Source organism: Pleurodeles waltl, chromosome 3_1, assembly GCF_031143425.1.
Source record: "Pleurodeles waltl isolate 20211129_DDA chromosome 3_1, aPleWal1.hap1.20221129, whole genome shotgun sequence".
NCBI lineage: Eukaryota > Metazoa > Chordata > Amphibia > Caudata > Salamandridae > Pleurodeles > Pleurodeles waltl.
This window is the reverse complement of record NC_090440.1, coordinates 529,955,845-529,974,809: the sequence shown is the minus strand read 5'-3', so window position 1 is coordinate 529,974,809 and position 18,965 is coordinate 529,955,845. Positions and strand designations below refer to the sequence as shown.

Here is an 18,965-nt window from a genome sequence, read left to right as displayed (position 1 = left end):
AGAACAATGCAATAATGTACTCATTATCTCTAAAACTAATAATGAAGGGATATTTTAGAATGACTTTTATATGAAAAGAAATCCAGTGATTGCTTGCTGTGGGGTGGGGTTGTGCCTCAACATCTCTTTCCAATTGGCTCTTATATGTCCTTGACTTCAATAAGTAAATGTGGAAGCAATTCCTGACAGGCTCCAAGGGAGTTCCTTGAGGAGGCAAGATGAAAGACCATCAGTAAGGAATGCTAAAGCCAGTCTATTCTTAGGATCAGTAAGTAAAGAAGAGGGAGGGGATAAACATGTCTGTCACCAAGCTCCACATTTCTACCTGCTGACATATGATATATGTCCACTACTGACATTGAACTTACAGGCCCTGGATATACTTTGTACCATATACTAGGGACTTATGGGTAAGTTACATATGTTAATTAGGAGTATACCAGTTTCATCATGTTCAAATAAGGAGCACAGACACTGTGTCACTGGTTAGTACGGCTAAGGTGGACACTGTTCGACAGTCAGCAAAACAGTCAAGGGAAATATTTTTGGTTACATCACTCAAAAGCTTGTCATTCATACACTGGAAGGTTCAGATACATTCTTCAACCCAAAGGGCATAACTCTAAACTGGAAGCGCTCCTCTGGTGGGGTGAAACTGATATCTCATTGGAACCCTAATTTAGGGCAGTATACCAATGCCCTGATTTCAAGTCAAATGTATTGACGTATTTGGCAACCCCTAACCTATCTAGGAGCTCATCACCTCTGGCCATGGGGTGTACATCTGTTGTGGTGACTGAAGTGAGGACCTTGTAGCCCACACAGAACCTAAGCTCTGGGATGGTACCCGGTAGGACAGTTTTTGGCACCCATACTACTAGGCTGGACCAGAGACTCCTGGGATGATCAATCACTCCCAAATGCAAAATCTTGGAAACTTCTTCCTTGATGCTGGCCCTCACCTTGTCAGATATAATGCGGACCGTATTCTTAACAGGCATGCTGTCCCCTGTGTCAATCTCATGGATATACCAGTTGGTTAGTCCAAGGGCAGGGGAGAAAATAGAGGAAAACTGCCCCAATAACTGCTGCTCTTTGTGTGGGGCAGAGGATGACTCCCTCTACTATCTCATCTTGTGCTTTGGAAGACAGGAGGCATAGGAGGGAATCACTCTCCTCCTCATCAACATCTGTCAGCATTAGCATAGTCAGTTCAGACCTCTCAAAGTGTGGTTTGAGTTTGTTGACATGCAGGTCCCTTAAGGGGTTCCAGGATATCTGCAGGTTCAACAAGTAGGTGAACTCATCCTTCCTCTCTTTAATCTAAAAGGGTCATGTCCATTGGTATTGGAGGGCCTTCCTTCACAAGACTCAAAGGTCCTCTCTCACGGTGCCCAAACAGGGATTAACATAATCACTCTTCTGTGGTATCTTCCTGTAGGCAAATAGCAGGCAGAATATGTGTATTTGTAAAGTGAACTATCACCTGCAAGGGTATCTTGGCGCTAAGCAGGTGTGTTTGCCCAGCCCTGCCTAGTATAGGTTGGTTTATTGTAAAAAAAGGTCTTCAGCTTTTTGTGAAATTCAAGAAGAGAAGAGGACGCTCTGATGTGGAATGTGAGGCCGTTCCATGCTTCAGGAGCAATGTAAGAGAACGTCCATCCTCCTGATGTGGTTCTACGTAGGATGTGTGTGAGTAGGAGTCCTGCAGAGTGTAGGTGTCTAGGTCAGAGGTCTTCAAACTGGGGGGCAGGCCTCCGTAGGGGGGCCTCAGGTAATCTCAGGGGGGGGGAGCGAGGCTCTGACCAAAAGAAGCATTATACAGATAACAAAGCTTTATTTGAAGCAGAAGCACGTTATTGCATTTTCAAAAAGTTAACAATACTGAACTGCAATGTTTAAATAGGTCTAGACATATTTAAACATTGCCACCTTCATAAAATAATTGTGAAAAATTCTGAGGAGGGGGCCCAATGTTTTTTATTTTTTTAACTGGGAGGGGCACTGCATTGAAAAGTTTGGAGAACACTGGTCTAGGTGGGAAGCGATACGACTGTTCATGTAGGTAAGGCCTTCTTTGCTTAGTGCCTTGAATGTATGTGAGTAGTTTGAATTAAGCACATTTGTGTATTGGGAGCCAGAGGAGCTCCCTGAGATGTGGTGTGATGTGAGTTCTGTGTGAGAAGTTGAGGATCAGTCTGGCTGCCAAGTTCTGGATGGTTTGTAGTCTTCTTGAGAGTTGCTTGGAGATCCCGGCATAGAGGCTGTTCCCATATTTCAACTTGCTAGTGACTAGGATATGAGTAACAGTTTTTCTAGTGTTGCTTGGGGAGACATTTGAAAATCTTTCTCAGCATCTCCATGGTGTGGAAGCAGGCAGCAGTGATGGCGTTGACTTGTTAAGGCATGTCCAGTTTGCTGTTAATTACTATTTCGAGGTTCCTGAAGTGGGTTCTGGGTGTGGGTGTAGGTGTGAGCTTGATTGGCCACCAGTTGGAGTCCTATGGTGAGGTGTTCTTGCTGAAGATCACTTCTTATGCCTTGTTTGTGTTGAGCTCAAAACAGTTGGCTTTCATGCAGTTAGCATTTTGTTGCTTGTGTTAGGGGTCTTGTCCAAGAAGGAGAGTGTGAGTTGCATGTCATCGGCACAGGAGGTGTTGATGCTCTTTGTAAATGACGTTGGCCAGATGGATCATGCATATGTTGAAGAGGATGGGGCTGAGCAATAAACCTTGAGGCACTCCGCAGATGTGTTTGCATGCGTCTGATGAGTATGATGCCACATTGTCAACATTTTTTTCAATCCAGTAAGAAGGAGTAGATCCAGCGGAGAATAGGTCCTTTGATGCCAAACTTGTGTAGGCTCCTGATGAGGATGCAGCGTGAGAGTGTGTCAAATGCTGCAGAGAGCTCCAGAAGAAACAAGGCTGCCCTGTATCACCTGACAAGATTCATGCTGATGTCATCTGTGACCGCAATGAATGTTTCTATACTGTGGTTGGGCCTGAATCTAGACTGCGTTGTGTCAAGGAGCTGGTGGTCGCTGAGATGGTGGGTGAGGCATTGGGTGATTAGTAGCACTAAGATCTTTGCCGGGTATGGTAGGAGGGTGAGGTGTCTGTAGTTGGAAAGCATGGCAGTGGATCATTTCTTTAGCAATAGAATGACAGTGGCATGTTTCCAGGTGTCCAGGTATGTGGCTGAGTCGATGGTGGCACTGAGGATGGGTGTTAGTGCTTCGCTGATTGATAGAAGTCCTTTGACAAAGGCGTAGTGAGGCGAGGGTCAGCTGGAGACCCAAAGTGGATGGTCTTCATGGTAACAGAGATTTTGATGGTGTTGATGGCAGACCACAAGGTCAGGGTTCTTTCATCCGCTGTGGTTGGAAGTTGAGTTGCGGTGGCAACTGGGTCCAGTTGATGGTCAAAGTTGCTAAATATGGAGGTGATTTTGTTACAGAAGAATTGTGAGAATTTGTTGTAAAGGTCTTGTGAGGGTGTGATGTTGCTGGATTTGGCAGGAAGCGCTGTGAAATCTTTGATGATGGTGAAGATTTCCTTGCTGCTGTTAGTGCTGGCATTGATGCGATCTGCAAGAGATGTGCGCTTGGTGTTCCATATCTTCTGGTGGTAGTATCTTTGGGATAATCTGAAGATGTCTTTAATGCTGTGTCTTAATTTATTCTTTGTTTGCACTTCAGTAGCTTGCAGTGGCGTTTTGTCAGCCACAGTTCTTCTTCGTACCAGCTGGCTTGTGGTGAGGCTCTTGACATTGGGTTGCCCAGAGTGTCAGGGCATGTGGTGATCCAGCTGTTGAGGCTCTTGATGGCTTTCAGCAAATTGTTGGTGTGCTTATGCTGGTGCATGGAGAAAGCGGAAGCACACTCCTCTTCTGTGATACTCTTATGTTGCAACGGGAGGTTCCAGTGATAGTAAGTCTGTTGTGGTGCAGAATGGGCATGCATGGCAATGGGACATCCCACTTACATTTCACGGGCTCTGATAGACCCATACTCATGCCTTTCAGGGTCTTGTTGAACCTTTCAACAAGCCCACTGTTCTGGGGTGGTATGGTGAGGAGAACCTATAGGAAACCTCACACTCATCCCACATAACCTTCCTGTAGCATGACATGAAGTTGTTCCCTCTATTAGACACTAGCTCCTTGGGGAAATCCACAGTGCCCTGGCCACCATGGGCTCAGTCACTGTCCTTGGGGCTATGGCCAGGACAACCCTGTTTCATAGCACTGTCTTGGGGTCCAGAAGTCGAACAATGTTCATTCCACCCTCTCAAAGGGTGTTCCCATCACAGTGAAAGGTTTCACAGGAGCTTTACACTTCACCCCTGAGTTGCTACTGGCCTGCAAGTTAAATAGGGCTGGCAGAATGCATCTAACAAGGTCCTCATCTGGGACCAAATGAAGAGGGTGATCAGGCAGTCAAACGTTTTGGCCTACGCCAGATGTCCTGCCAAGGGTTGTATCACAAGCCAGCTTCAGCAGGAAGGCCCTATCGCACTGAGAGAACTCCAACACTCTGGTTCACTCAGGGACCTTAGGCTCACTATAAAGAAGACCATCCTCCCAATAAATATAGTGATCACCACAGGTGTCATCATTTCTCTGGGCCTGGGCATGCCGTTGTAGACCCTGAAGAGTGGGGCACTTCATCTGTGTCTTGCAGACATCTTTCTGGGATGCAGCTGCCAGCTAGCTAGCTCATGGTCAGCCTCCTCTCAGACTGTGAGAACTTCTAGAGCAGGTTTCCAAGACCCCTGCTCATCCTATTCCTGGCAGGCACCTAAGCACTGATTCAGGCTCGAGGTTCTTTTGACCTCCATGGTGGCTGCCATGGACTGTGTGATTATAAGCTCCCACTCACACAAACCCAACATCTCATGAGGGGCCATGGTCTGCACCTCTTTTCAGATGGTATGCTAAAGGACATTCCCCAGCAGACAATCGTCTAGCATTGGTGGACTCACAGCTACTGACAGACAACCAAAGACTCCATGCCACTCCTGGGGAGCCAAAGCCACGTGATAGGATAACCTGGTTGTCAGCAGTCACAACTTGCCACACTACATCAGAGATTACTTGCTGGTTCCTGGGTCCTCCAGAGCCTCCATCCTCTGCCCATTGATGGTAAGCCACTGCTTGTACCTTTTAGTTTTATCAAGCAGCTTTGGGTACCATCTTCTTGTCACCCAGAAACACTAGGGCATCCTCTGCACTGCTCCCAAAACTAACTGGGGCAATATCGTCCCCCAGCACAACACTGGCAATACCTGATGTGGACCCTCTGGGGGAGAGGGCTGCTTCTTTTTGGGACAGATGGCATCTAAATTCTTGTACCCTGACTGGAGACGGTCATGGCTCTGGGGATGATAAGGCCCCCATGGGCTTCTTCAAACTAAACTTCCTCCCTCTTATGATAAGAAGAGAAATTGAACTGTCTTCCCTGGAAATTCTTCTGGGAGACTTTAGTGAACTTTTGAGAACTTCATTGTGTTATCTTTGCTAGCCCCTTCCTTTTGCTAGATGGGACCATGCCCTACAAGATGGTATTTCACATCCACCTGTTTGAAAGCAATGAATGAGGGTTCAGCCTGCTGCTGGAGGGGGTACAGGGAGAAGGAAGACTTGTTGTGTATGTGGTGATCCCACCTAGTGGTCAATGGCTATTGGGTGGAAGTGACCAAAAAGATAGAAAGGGTCACAAGAGTGAAACTCCAGATGGAAAAAGTCCAGGGGGAAAACCCTACATATCCACTGACGACCCCAGTAGGCATAGTTATAACACATTTTCTGTTGGCATCCCGCTTAACATTAGCCCAGTTTTGGAAACAAGCCCAGACCCACCCCCACTACATATTTGGTGGACAAAGGTGTGGTTGGTCTATGCAAATGAAAAACAGATGGCCCTGACACATGACACCACATAAATTTGAAAAAACTTGGGCACTATCCCGCAACTTCATGAAGACAGAAAAGAAATACAATGGAGACCTCACTGGCAGACCTCCAACTCTCCAACAATCGGAATTGACAGAATGTCTACATCATCATAGTCTGACTCATCAAAGGAGGACATGTGGCATGACCCTATTCCTTTCCCACCCCGACACAAAAAACATACACACTATGACCACCTACCCTGCAGACCAAGATGTAGATGGTGTTCGTCCAAAGTCTATCCCCAATCGAACTGTAATCTATCTATGTTGAATGATGTTGAACCGAACAATCAACCGTTGAAATGTTACTGGTTAGCAATTTTGTTACCAAGTGTCTTGCAATGCTGCGTACAATGCTACTCATGGACATAAATTACATTTAAAAAAAACTAAAGTGCAAAATTAGAAGGTAGGAATACATTTTAGTAAAAATAAATAATAACCTCTAAAATAGCAGAAGTCATTTTAAAAATAAAAAGTTGATTTTGATGTAAAAATACAAAATGGATTTTTGGTTTTACCTTAAATCACTGCAAAATATGAGACCAGGATCCCACCGCTGCCACAAGTGCAAGAAACAGGATTATTTTTTGGGGGAGGGAGATTAACTATCCACCTCAAAGAATAATCACAATCCTTGTCAGGGTGAACTCTCAAAGTCACAAAATTAACCTGAGCTCTCTCCCTGGTAGCTATGGCATAGAGCAGACAGGTTTAACTTACACAATGTGTAAATTATTTATGCAGTAACAAAACAATAATAGAATCCCAAATTAAATTAGAAAAATAGAGTAAAATTGACACCAAAATGACAAAAATCCAATGAGGGGAACCTGAAGTTTTGATAAGTTTTAAGTGAGAATAGCACCAAAAAGCATATAGTATGAATGATAGTCAATGGCGGTAGATGAGGGCATGGGTTGGATGTACTAATCAGGTTCAAGCTGGTCAAATATGGTAATATTAACTTTAGTCCTTTAAGTCCATAACCACCACAGGAGTACAGTTCTAAAGACCCTCAAGACCTCTGGGTAGTCACTTAGCGACTCAAAGGGTGTCAGTCAGGACAACAGCAGTGTTCAGTCCAGGTCCAGTTGTCACTGATCAGTTTGGCAGTTTGAAGGATAGGCCTCTTGTAGCATGTTGTATCCCTGGAACATGAACCGAAGGTCAGACTTTGGGTCCAAATCGTTGTCCTATAAACAAATGAGACAGCAGGTCCAGTGCTTCCAAGCTCTTCCCAGGTCGGAGACACCAGGTTTAGTCCTCCTTCAATCTTCCTCAGGTCTAGAAGTCCTCTGAAGTAGGTGCCTGATGGAGCAACATTTATGCTTTAAACAAGCTGGAGGGTGGGAATGACTTCCGGGTGCACTCTAACCAATGGGCTGAAAGTTTACTTGGCCAACCCTACTGATTTTGGCATTTTCAAATTGAAGAAGCCTTTGGTCACACTATTTGGGCTCTGATGGCTAGCAGTGTATGTGAAGAGTGTACTATGGTAACCATAGTGTCCCCCCACATCTAACACTTACATCCAGTTGGGGCAACCACTGTCCCACAATAAACCCAGAGACAGAAGTCTGGTAGAAGAAAAGTGTTTTTTTCTCCAATCAGACAGTGCATTACTTACTTACTGCCCTTTTTACCAAAACACATGTAGTACAGCAATGAAGACCCCCCCGCCCACTTCTGTCTGTCTTGGGCATGTTTCTCTACAGTGCCACAGTTGTGTTTTAGGGTCTTTATTTCTGTTTCCACAGTTTGCCTCCAGGTGTTCTTTGGCCTATCTCTCTTCTAGTTGTATTCTGGGGTCGATTGGAGGGATGTCTTTATGATAGAGTCTTGTTCTCTTCTAATGGTTTCCTAACCATATCCATCTTTTTTCATAATGATGGTGTCTATGCTCTCTTGCTTGCGTCTGGGAAGCAGTTCCTGGTTGGAGGTGGTTTACAAGCAGATAGTGTGCAAGATTCTTCTCAGGTTACTGGTGGAAGGCTGACAGTTTGGTGATGTCACTTTTCATCATTTGGAAGCATTCTGATGTTTTCAAGAGTGTAGACAGAACACAGCTCTGGTAAAGCCTCCATTTTCCTGTTGGGGCTGTACTGAAATGACCTCCACACATTGTTCAGCATCCTGAAGGAAATCCTGGTCTTGTTCACTCTGTTCTTGCTGTCACTGCCTGTCCCTCCTAATAGTACTGCCTAGGTAAGTGAACTCTTCAAACTTGGCTAGGTCCTCTCCATCCACCTTGGTTGGTGAGGGGTTTGTGATATTGAGTGGCATGACTTCTGATTTATTCATGTTGACCTTCAGGCCCACTTGCTGGGAATAGATGTTGAGTCTCGATGTCTTTTCCTGCTTATGCTGGTATTTGAAAGTGAAAGACTAGGTCACCACCACAGTCAAGGTGCTCCAGTGTAGAGAATAAAGCTAATCTGATGCCTCTGGCTTGGTCTTATGTTGTGTGTCGTATCACTCAGTCAATAACTAGGTTGAAGAGCAACACTGACATCACACATCCCTGTCTCACATCTGTCTTGACTTTCAGCAACAGTGGATACCGAAGAATTAATTTGGCATCCGGTTTCCCTTCCTTTCAAGTGTGCTCCCAGTGCTACATGTAAATTCCAGGGACAGAAGTCTGATAAAACAAAAGTAGGGGTTTTCAGCAACCAGACAATGGATACACAAGAATTGTTTTGGCATCCAGTTTTTCTTCCTTTCCAATGTGCCCCGATTGTTATATATAAAACCCAGCAGACCTGTCAAGCAGGATTCGGCACTCAAGCGATATTTGACTAGGGCTGGGGGTAACTTGTTTAATGTGCTGTAGAGTACTTACACAAAATAACATGGAATTATGAGCGGTGCATAATCCAGCATTTAAGGCCATTTTCTCAGCACAAAATGAACCGTCACATCCAAAATGGACCAGAAGATGCATGTTTTGCTAAGGAAATAGCGATAAAAGCAACAACACGAACAGCAGCAGCCGCTCATGCTCACAAAGGGCCAGATGTAGCAATATTGCAAATTGCGAGTTGCAATTTGCGAGTCCTTCCGACTTGCAAATTGCAACTCGCAATTTTCAATGCAGAACGGTGTCTCAGACACCGTCTGCGAGTCGCTATGGGGTCGCAAAGACCCACCTCATTAATATTAATGAGGTGGGTCGCAAATTGCGGCCCCATAGCGACTATGGGCACTCGCTAACATGGAGGCCTACTGTAGTCAGCAGACCTCCATGTTCGTGACTGCTTATAAATAAAGCAGATTTTGTTTTTTTTAAGTGTAGCCCGTTTTCCTTAAAGGAAAACGAGCTGCACTTAAAAAAAAATCCGAAACCTTTTGTTTCGGAATTTTTTCAGAGCTGGTAGTGGTCCCTTGGACCTCTACCTGCCATGAAAAAATATTCTGTGGTCCATTCACAAAGGGGAAGGGGTCCCATGGGGACCCCTTCCAATTTGCGAGTGGGTTACCATCCACTTCAAGTGGATGGTAACTGCGACTCCATTTGCGACCGCATACGCGGTCGCAAATGGAATTGCATATCACTGCGAATCGCAAATTGGAAGGGAACACCCCTTCCTATTTGCGATTCGGAAATGCATTTTGCGAGTCGGTCCCGACTCGCAAAATGCATTTCTGAGTAGGAAACTCCGGTTTGCGACTCGCAAACGGCATTTTTTGCCGTTTGCGAGTCGCAAACAGTTTCCTACATCTGGCCCTAAGTTTGTTGTTCCTGTACTCTGGTGGTAGGATTTTTTGTGCCAAATAACTCATAATTACAGAAATTGACATTATAACATTATTTTCGGTAATTTTTCATCTAAAGTAATGCAAAATTACCAAAAATACTCCAATTACACTGGTGTAAATAACATTTTCCCAGGCCTACATTTGACATTGTAATGTCAAAAAGGATGCTCACAACCCCCACCCCCGATGAGGTTCAGAGGAGTCATCACTGCCCATTCAGGTCAGTCTATTGTTTGTTCTGGAAAACATTTCACACCTTTTTCATATCCATTCAAATGCTAATTACTGGCTGGCAGAGGTGGGACAGCAAATTCAAATTTAGCCTCCAGGAAATTCAAGCAGGGAAAGGTAACTTTCTAAAAGTTACTTTTCCGTAATATTTATTAAAAATCCAACTCCACCACTGAATTGGATGTAAAAATAGCTGTTTATTATTTTTCGAGCTAGTCCCGTTCCCAAAATACAGTATTAGGGTTTTAGCCTGTACTCTGGTTTTCTACACAGAACAGTTAGTCCTGTCACAGTGAAAAATTGCTTTCGGCTGCTAGTCACTGTAAGGACATGTTAACATTAAATTTTAACATGTCATACTTTTAAACAAGGCCTCATATGAGTGACTAATTAAATTTCAAAGGTAGGTTTTGACCTGTCAAAAGGGTTTATTTTCGAATTGCAGTTTTTATACTACTACATCAGACTAAACGGGTAAGCCTAGGGCCATGTTTGCACTCTGCACTATAGATGCTACAGTCCTCTAGTGACAGTTAACTTACAGGTCCTAGGTAAATTCTGCACATATGTTAGGGAATTATAGATAAGTTACATAAGCCAATTAGGAGTACGCCAATTGTGTCACATTGAAAGGAGGAGCACAGGCACTTTACCACTGTTTAGCAGGAGTAAAGTGCACAGACTTCAACAATCAGCAAAACAGTCAAGGCCTAAGATCTGGGAATACACCAAGCAAAAGACAGTCATTCCTACAATTGGGTACGCATGAATTACATAACTGAGAACTCATAAGCCTCCCTCCAGAAGGGAGTTTTACCTGGTCTGCTGTATCCATGACTTTCACCATAACCGGAATGTGGTCTACCACTTCTTCAGAGGCGTAGGTGTCCTCTGCAACAGAGAGGTTCAACCTTAGTAAGATGACAAAAAAGCAAACAAGTCTGCAAAGAAACTCTCTTAAAAAGCTTAATGTTGGAAAAATTATTATTGCGTAGCTGACTGGTTTATGGAGAATCCAGACAATCTGGCTTTTTTAAAGGCTGGTACTACTGGGGCAGAGTTGATCAAATTTGTTGCTGTCATTTATTTCACATGGCCTACTCTGGCCCTGCACTAGGGGTAATTCAGAGAGTCAGGCCAGTCGAGAAAATCTACTAATGTCCCTACAGGACTCGCCTCAACTGGCAAGACCATATTATCAGTAAAGGGTCAATAAAACATTAGGAGAGAACTGATTAGGCTTTCACACAGGTCAATTTACCACAGTCGCAGCCTAGCACGTGATAACACGTACTGTTTAAGACCCAAAACACTATTCAGTTAGTTATGTGCACTACGTAGAGGCACACAAGTCATATTATTGGCCATCTGCCACTCATTTCTCCATTATATATGCAGGTTCTTAGTACCAGTAGTAAAAAACAGGACTGGATGAGGAGCTCCCACCTGACATTGAACATATGTAACAGTGGCCCTAGGCCATTTCCTGCGACAACAAGGCTATGGCATGACAGACTGTGCTATGTTTGAAAAGGCACCTGGCTGGAATGACACAATTCTAAATAATCATAATAGGCCCTGGCAGGCCTCACAGAACAGCACCTGCAGCACTGCTGCATCATTTCAAGGCAGGAGCGCAGGCACGTGTGGGGTGCTAGCACATTTCTCTCCTACTTCTATGTTGACCCTTTTCTTGGTGTGTCTGTTTCTCACATTGCTCTGGGAAACAATGGTGCATATTTACTAGAAGTGGAGCAGCACGGCCGCTGCACCAAAATTGGAAGCGCCCACTCTGCGTCACTTCTAAAACGCAGGGATGCCATGTACATAAAAGAATACAGCACATCCCTGTGTTTTCCCCTGCGCCGGCGCTAAATTAGCTGCTGAGCAGCCATGCAGCCACCCTTGCGCCATGGTGCAAGGATGGCTGTGTTGGGGAGGAGATTGTTTTTGTGCAGGATGGGATACCTTCCTGCACAAAAACAATCTTTAGTGGCGATTTGCTCCTTCTATATGTGCTGCAGAATGCAGCACACATTGAACGAGCAAAATACTAGGAGAAATTAAAGCATTTTTCCTCTTTGCGCCATGCTAACGCCACCCCTGGGGTGATGTTAGGTTTTGGCGCTGCCTCAGGTTTACAACATCTCGTAAATATGGGGCAGAGTCAAAATGCAATGAGTGTTGCTGTGGGATGCCAAAGCAACACCCATTGCACGCCCCCTACAAGCAAAGTGCTGCATGTTAAGGGGCCGTATTTACAAGGTGGCATTAAGCCACAAAAAGTGGTTTAATGACGCCCTGTAAATATGGAGCAGTGTACAACTCTACCAGAGCATCACAAAAAAAAGTGGCGCTCCAGTGGCGCTTGTAAATATGCCCCAATGTCTTTTTGCATTCCACCTCCCCCAACCAAGGAGTATCAATGTTAGCCCATTGCCAGTGAGAAGTCCTTACTTGCATCTGAAAGGCTATCGCTATCCTCTTCCCCATTGGGTTGTTTAGCTCTCAAGAAAACAGGCAGAATGCCAGTAACAAAATGTTATTTCCCATTTCACAAATCTGCTAATTGCCATAGGACTAATCGACCATTTGTCACTTTTCTGCTAATAGCATATTGTAGTGCGGGGCTCGTAGCTTTGCCTTAACACAATACAAAGTAATGTTGCCTAAAATGCCAGCACTGGCCAAAGGTGTTACACATGACATGTGGTTACTTGGCAATTATGTTTTAAAATGTTACAACATAACCTACTCAATTTGAAAACACTGCTGCTTGCACACATAAAGCCAAAAACAAATCTGCTCACATATTTTAATAGGATTTACAATTTCATGCACATCACACATTACAACGAGCACTGGCAATGCGAATTGTTTTGTCTTTTCTGTATTGGATAGCTTTATACCTTGATTCACAGAAAAAGTACAGTTACAGTGCGGCATTCCATAACACAAAGAAAGTGTAAAGGCCTGGTGGCAGTAGCAACAGGAACATCACATGATTTTTCTGAGATATCCATGTCAGGTACAACACAAGTAGAGCTATCTCATTAAAGAGAGAGTGACGGGAGTTTAATAACCGTTCTAGGCTTTTCAGAAACAGACAAATATTCGAGAAATGACATTAATTTCAATTAAATTCAATTCAGTGTGTGTGGATAAGATAAAAATATGCTTTGCTGGTTTCTCCCTACAAGATTAAAAACAGATGGTAGAGCAACGGACCCTAATTCTCTTTTCCATCAACAAATCTTGGAGCTCAAATATTGTCCCATTGGAACCATTAATTTATTTTGGACTACACACATCTCACATCAACTGTTGTGGAAAAGTACCTATTCATAGGGCATTTTTCTTCACTAGCAGTGGAAACACATTCATTCTGCAGTGAGAACACACCCCCATGGACCAATTCTAGCTTCCTACCATCAGCGGATTGATATAGGTAGGACAGCAGCATTGCAGGTTTTGACCATCAGAGAACACATACAAATCAGGCAGCAGCAGTGCATGTTTTGCTTCCTCACAGAATTGGTACAGGATGGCTGTAGCAAGACAAGCTTCCCACTCTCACAGAAGGCCACAAATGCCACCTTTAATTCCCATCAGAACAGATCCAGTGGGGAAGTCTTTCATCGGTCACAGAACATGGATAATGGATAAGAGATATGTAAGTTAGAGACAGATCTCTAAAACGGATGCTTAACTCACTGAAGGGACTGCATAGGAGGTTGAGTGAGTAACTATGCAATTTCTGACACCATTCCAAGCCACCATTCTGAAGGTCCTGTGTTTTGCACATAGTGACAAGTAGTTATTACCTCATATGTCATTGTTATTTGGAGCAACCCAGCTATAACCTAAGTAACAGTGCTCTAGACAAGCACACGGGTGGACAACCTCTTTCAAAAGGTTTTCAATGTATGTGCACCAGGTGCTGTGTAATCTCAACCTCAGTGCTGCACCTATTCAAGATTTAAGGGCCAACAGTGATGATGGGTAATTATAAAGTGCAACAACTACACAATAGGGGTGTCCTGGTGGTGCAAATCATAATAGTATGTTTACAGTTAGACTAAATTCATATTTAAGCCCTTTTGGCACCTGCCCCACCACCATTCTTTCTATACCCCTGTGGTGGTTCCATTCATAGTGCCTGTTTTACCACACATGAAGCACTTCTGGTTCAAGAGTTTTGGAGTCTCTGCAATAACTACTCAGATTCATTGCAGTAAGACCACAAGCTGACCACACACATTCTGCAACTACCTTACTGCACTAAGAAGAGGTACAAATGCTCTGTTCACTTCATAATCGTCAGCGGTCAAAGAATTTTCATATTGCATATACTAGTGGGGCACCAATAGAGTCGAGCCCTTGGGCTCTCTTTCTCTCCTGGCAAACTAACGCCTCCAAAAGCAGTGACATCATAGCGCATCACTACTCACAGTGCCTAGCGTGGTCCGCCCCTGAATATGCAGCAGTCCTCCATTTGGCAACTAGCAGACTGAGTTGGTTCAGGGGAGTGGAATGGCCCTACAGCCTTTGAGCCACTCTATGGCAGGTAGTGTGGAACAACAGAGGACGGTCTGCGTCTTCAAACATACCTATTATAGCACCCAGAAGGAGGCTGGTGGTAAATCCCATAGACCCTTTTCATAGTTGTCAGACAAAAAGAGCAGCTGGTGGTAGTGCAGCACCTCCCCTCTTGCCTACACTTACTCACCCGGCTTACACAAAAGCAGAAGCTTGGATGGCATTTTTAGATTCTTTGCAGAGATGCATCAAAAGAGTAGTGCCATTTGGGCAGGGAGTGAAATACATATGCAGGAATAAGAAATTCCCCCTCCAGTGATGGTTTAAATTTCCAGTCACAATTAAACGGTGTCTTGCATCGAGTCCAGAGATGGACAAAGTCATTCCTTATTTCCGATTTGCTTCATTTGTTTGACATGGTAACCCTTTCCATTACCCAGGGTGCCACCCTGCACAGCCGAGCCATGAGAACAGTGACTAGTGCCTTCTAGAATTGTCTCCAAAGGAGAAAAAAAGCACAACTCAGAAAAAAAGCCCTTCAGCAATGAGGATGAAGACAGATACTGAAGACTCTCCCTGATTTCAGGATTCACCAACGGCCAGCGAAAGTGTTAACCAACAAAAGCAAAAGCTTCTGAAAAATCACAAACCCAACAGGAAACACAATTTCCATTACCCTGGTGTAATCTCACGCAATTCCATGAATGTGAAATGAATAGAAATGTGCTTGTTACATGAAATTTAATGACCAGTACATGAACGATTGTTATTAGCAGCATTTGTACTGTTTAGCGCTATTTTCTTTTGCAAAATGAAGCTGTGAAAGAATTTATTCTGCCACTTTTGCTGTTTGAATAATTTCAGGTAATTTTTGCACAGTTACACAAAAGCAAATTACACAAATTTCGCACACACCCCTAATTAAGATTTAAAAAAAGAACCTGGGAAAGAACGATAGCAATTCAAAGATAAAAAAGTTTGAAAAGTACACTACGACTGAGGTCAGACACATCCCATATCTTGCATATAGACTATTAAATATGATGCAACATGAATTTATGTCACAGAAAAGCTATTAACTGTCATTGTGGACTGGTGACTTCATACACACAGCAGAGAAGTGTATGCCTGAACGTCCAATAAAAAAACTTTTTAAAGTTGTATTTCTATAAATGTAAGAGATGTCACTAATCAAGTAAGCAACCCTTCAGTACATTTCCCAAAATAGTTTGGAAAACCAAGAAAGCTTTGAATTTCTTTAACATTTGTGGGAGAAAGTTATTCTAAGATGACCGAGATCTTCTTAGGGTCCATGGACAAACCAGAAGTCTCAATCTAAACCTTAGAGATTCAGTTACCTCATTTTCAAGTTCACACTTCTCTAATTTGCAAGTCAATTGATGGTGTTGTAACCTGGATAATACTATAAACATGTATCAATGATGTTCAATGGTATCTTTTGAGAATAGGAGGATGTCACTAAGTAAATTAGTACAGAAAGACTCAAGGTATTTGCAAACACATAATCCATAAAGTGCTGCAAAACCTCGAATGGTATCATAAGATATTCAAAATGACTAAAAGAGCTGCAAAATGTTGTTTTGCAGCCATCGTCTTCCTTTATTCGAAAGAGGTGATAACCACCATGGAGATCCAAATTGGTGAACATCTGTTGCTTCGAAACTAACTCTAAAACAACCTTTATGATAGGTTGAATGTACCAGTGCTGGATTTGACCCACTGTAGTCAATAGATAGGCTGAGATTGAGATCTGTCTTTGGAATAAAAAGCTGGGGTGTTCTAACTCATAAAGATGATTGTACAATGAGGCAATTATGTGGATTTTCTTGAACATCAACTTTAAGAACCTCCTTTTCTCTTTCTAAATAGGAATAAATTCGTCCACAAGGGACACCAGCTCTTGGTATGAGAGGAATGAACAAAGCTTACCCCCCCCCCAGTAAAGACAAAAAGAGTGATTTCAAACTGTCAAAAATGTGTGTAAAAGATGGGCAGCAGTTACATTTAACATATTCCTAGATTCAATTTCTTTATTGGTTGATTGGCAGTAACCTAAGATGATAAAACAATAGTTAGGCCAAAATTGCAAGGACATGTTCCAGTGGCCTAATTTATAGACAGGTTGTGCAATTTTAACAGAAGTATCCCAAAAAGTACAGTATAGTTTGGAGAGGATATTAAGTCAAAGAAAACACCTCCCTGAGGTCTCAGAAAGAGACTGGTAATGGTAATAAAACCTTTTTAATTGGTCTAGAACAGTGGTTCTTAACCTTTTGACTTCTGAGGACCTCCACTTACTCATTACTGGAATCTGAGGACCCTCACTGAGTTATTACTGGAAGCCGCGGAACCTGGCCTAAGCATTTTCAATGATTTGAACAGATAAACAATTCACAAACAATACAGATACCAGCATTCAACAAAGAAATACACAAATGATGAAATACTTTATTTAATTTGCAATCAAATATTAGAAAAATCCACACTGTAATTTTAACAGGAGGGTTGAAGCGTTTCTATATTAAACTGAGGCCACTTATCGTCCATAATCTATTCTGGAAGATGCACTTGCACTGATTTCATAAATCCATCTGAGGATCCTAACAATTTTTAGCCTCCAATTTCAAATTCCTTCACACAGATCATTTTAAACTTTGAAATTGTACATTCAGCTTTTTTCTTTATATACACTTTAATCAGTTAATATTATTTAACTTTCAAAGTAATTGCAGACCCCCTGAATAAGCTTTGGGGATTCCAGGGGTCTCCGGGCCACAGGTTGAGAATCACTGGTCTAGAGGCCAGAAGAGTACAGTCCACAACCAGGACTACTTCTGTATTTTTTGACAATTAATGAAGGAGCATAAAGTACTGTCAAAAGGTACTACTTGTGGCACCAGCAGCAGTACTCAACTGGGCCAAAATGGTGTGCGGCCAATGTCGTTGAACAGTCCAGACAAATCAAGCGTCAGTTTGAGTGATGCAAAATCTTTATCATCTTCTAACTACAACCACCCTTTTAAACTGATAGTTGTCAATTAAGTGATTTTTCCATGGTAAAATTCAATTGCCAATCACCAAGAACCTCTTTGAGACATGTTGTATATACTTTGTGGGCTTCCGCTTACTCAGAGGCTTCCCATTTGCTGGCCCCATCATTGTTTTCCTATTCTTTCTCCCTATTTGTCATTGGCATGCATTTGTCGTGCCTCTTCCTATGCCTGTGTTTAGCCTTCCCCAAGAGCAGGGACCAAATATTATATCAAGCCACTGGTCACACTTTTAGCATCTGTTTTAGGAACTACTTTTTTCTTTGTTGAAAAGCAATTCACATGATCTGTCCTGTTTTCACTCCCTCCTGGCTCCGTTCCATTTTGGTAAACATGCCTGTAAATCTTGTTCTCAATCTGTCACATTTGTTGTGCATTCAAAGACCGAGATAAAATGTTAGACAATGTTTTCCAAAGGCACCTGTTTCATCCCCCAGCCTCCTCCAGCTTCCATGCTTGACCCCCATTGCGTCTTACTTCTAACATGTTGTGGACTGACCCCTTTCCGTACAATGTTCATCCAAGACACTCTGCCTCATAGATATAAGCTGTGCCCTTTTAAAACCTACTATATTATTTGTGTGCCTTTTAATAGTAACAGCTGTTAATAGCACTATATAAAAATGAATAAATGTATTGAATTTATCTAATATGTCAAAGTTCCTGCTCGTCCAAAACTAGCCATTGCCTTTCATAACAGTCTACACTACTGATACACATTCTGGTATATAGTTTTCTGCAGCCTGGAGTCAGCCGCTAGAACATGCAGTTCTTTTTTTCTTATTTAATGACATGCCGGGAAAATAAAAAGTCCTCAAGCTCAATCCGCAGATCAGTCTCGGAATCACTAAAGCCATTTTTAGGCTTCTGACGTGACCTCCTCAAAATTTTATTTCAATTTTTTTCTTTTTTCTTTTGTTTATGCAAACATATAATTCTCTGTGCAGATTTCAAATCAGGCGTCATAAAGAATACAAAAGTCTTACATAGCTGTTTGTGTTCTCAGACGGGTGCATCATCCACTCTACGAGATGTCTACTTTATCAAGAATGCCGCTTGAGGCATTTGCTCTCTTTCACTAGCTGTGCGGGACATAGTTACCATTTACCAAGTAGGGTAGGCTTCTCTTTCATCATTCCATGGGATCTTGACACTTGATGCGTCATGATCCACATAATTACACTCCACTCCATACTACATAGTTACACTCCACACTAATGCACTCCGTGCCACATAGCAACACTTCACATAAATACCCTCTACACCAAGACACATAATTCAACTCAACATAATTCTATCCTAGCCACACAATTCCACACCACAGAATTCAACTCCACATAATACAGTCTCACGCCACACAATTCCACACCAAATCACATAATTCCACTACACACCACATGCATCC

General features: G+C 42.9%; 1 protein-coding gene across 3 annotated transcripts in view; it reads right to left on the bottom strand.

Moving 5' to 3' along the window:
* The window catches only part of RASL12 (RAS like family 12), a 188,062-nt gene that overhangs the window by 49,041 nt on the left and 120,056 nt on the right, over positions 1-18,965 (bottom strand). For all 3 annotated transcript variants that reach the window (XM_069222822.1, XM_069222823.1, XM_069222824.1), the window contains one exon: positions 10,768-10,841. In XM_069222822.1, coding sequence (XP_069078923.1) covers positions 10,768-10,841 — 74 coding nt within the window. The remainder of the gene's footprint in view (positions 1-10,767; positions 10,842-18,965) is intronic.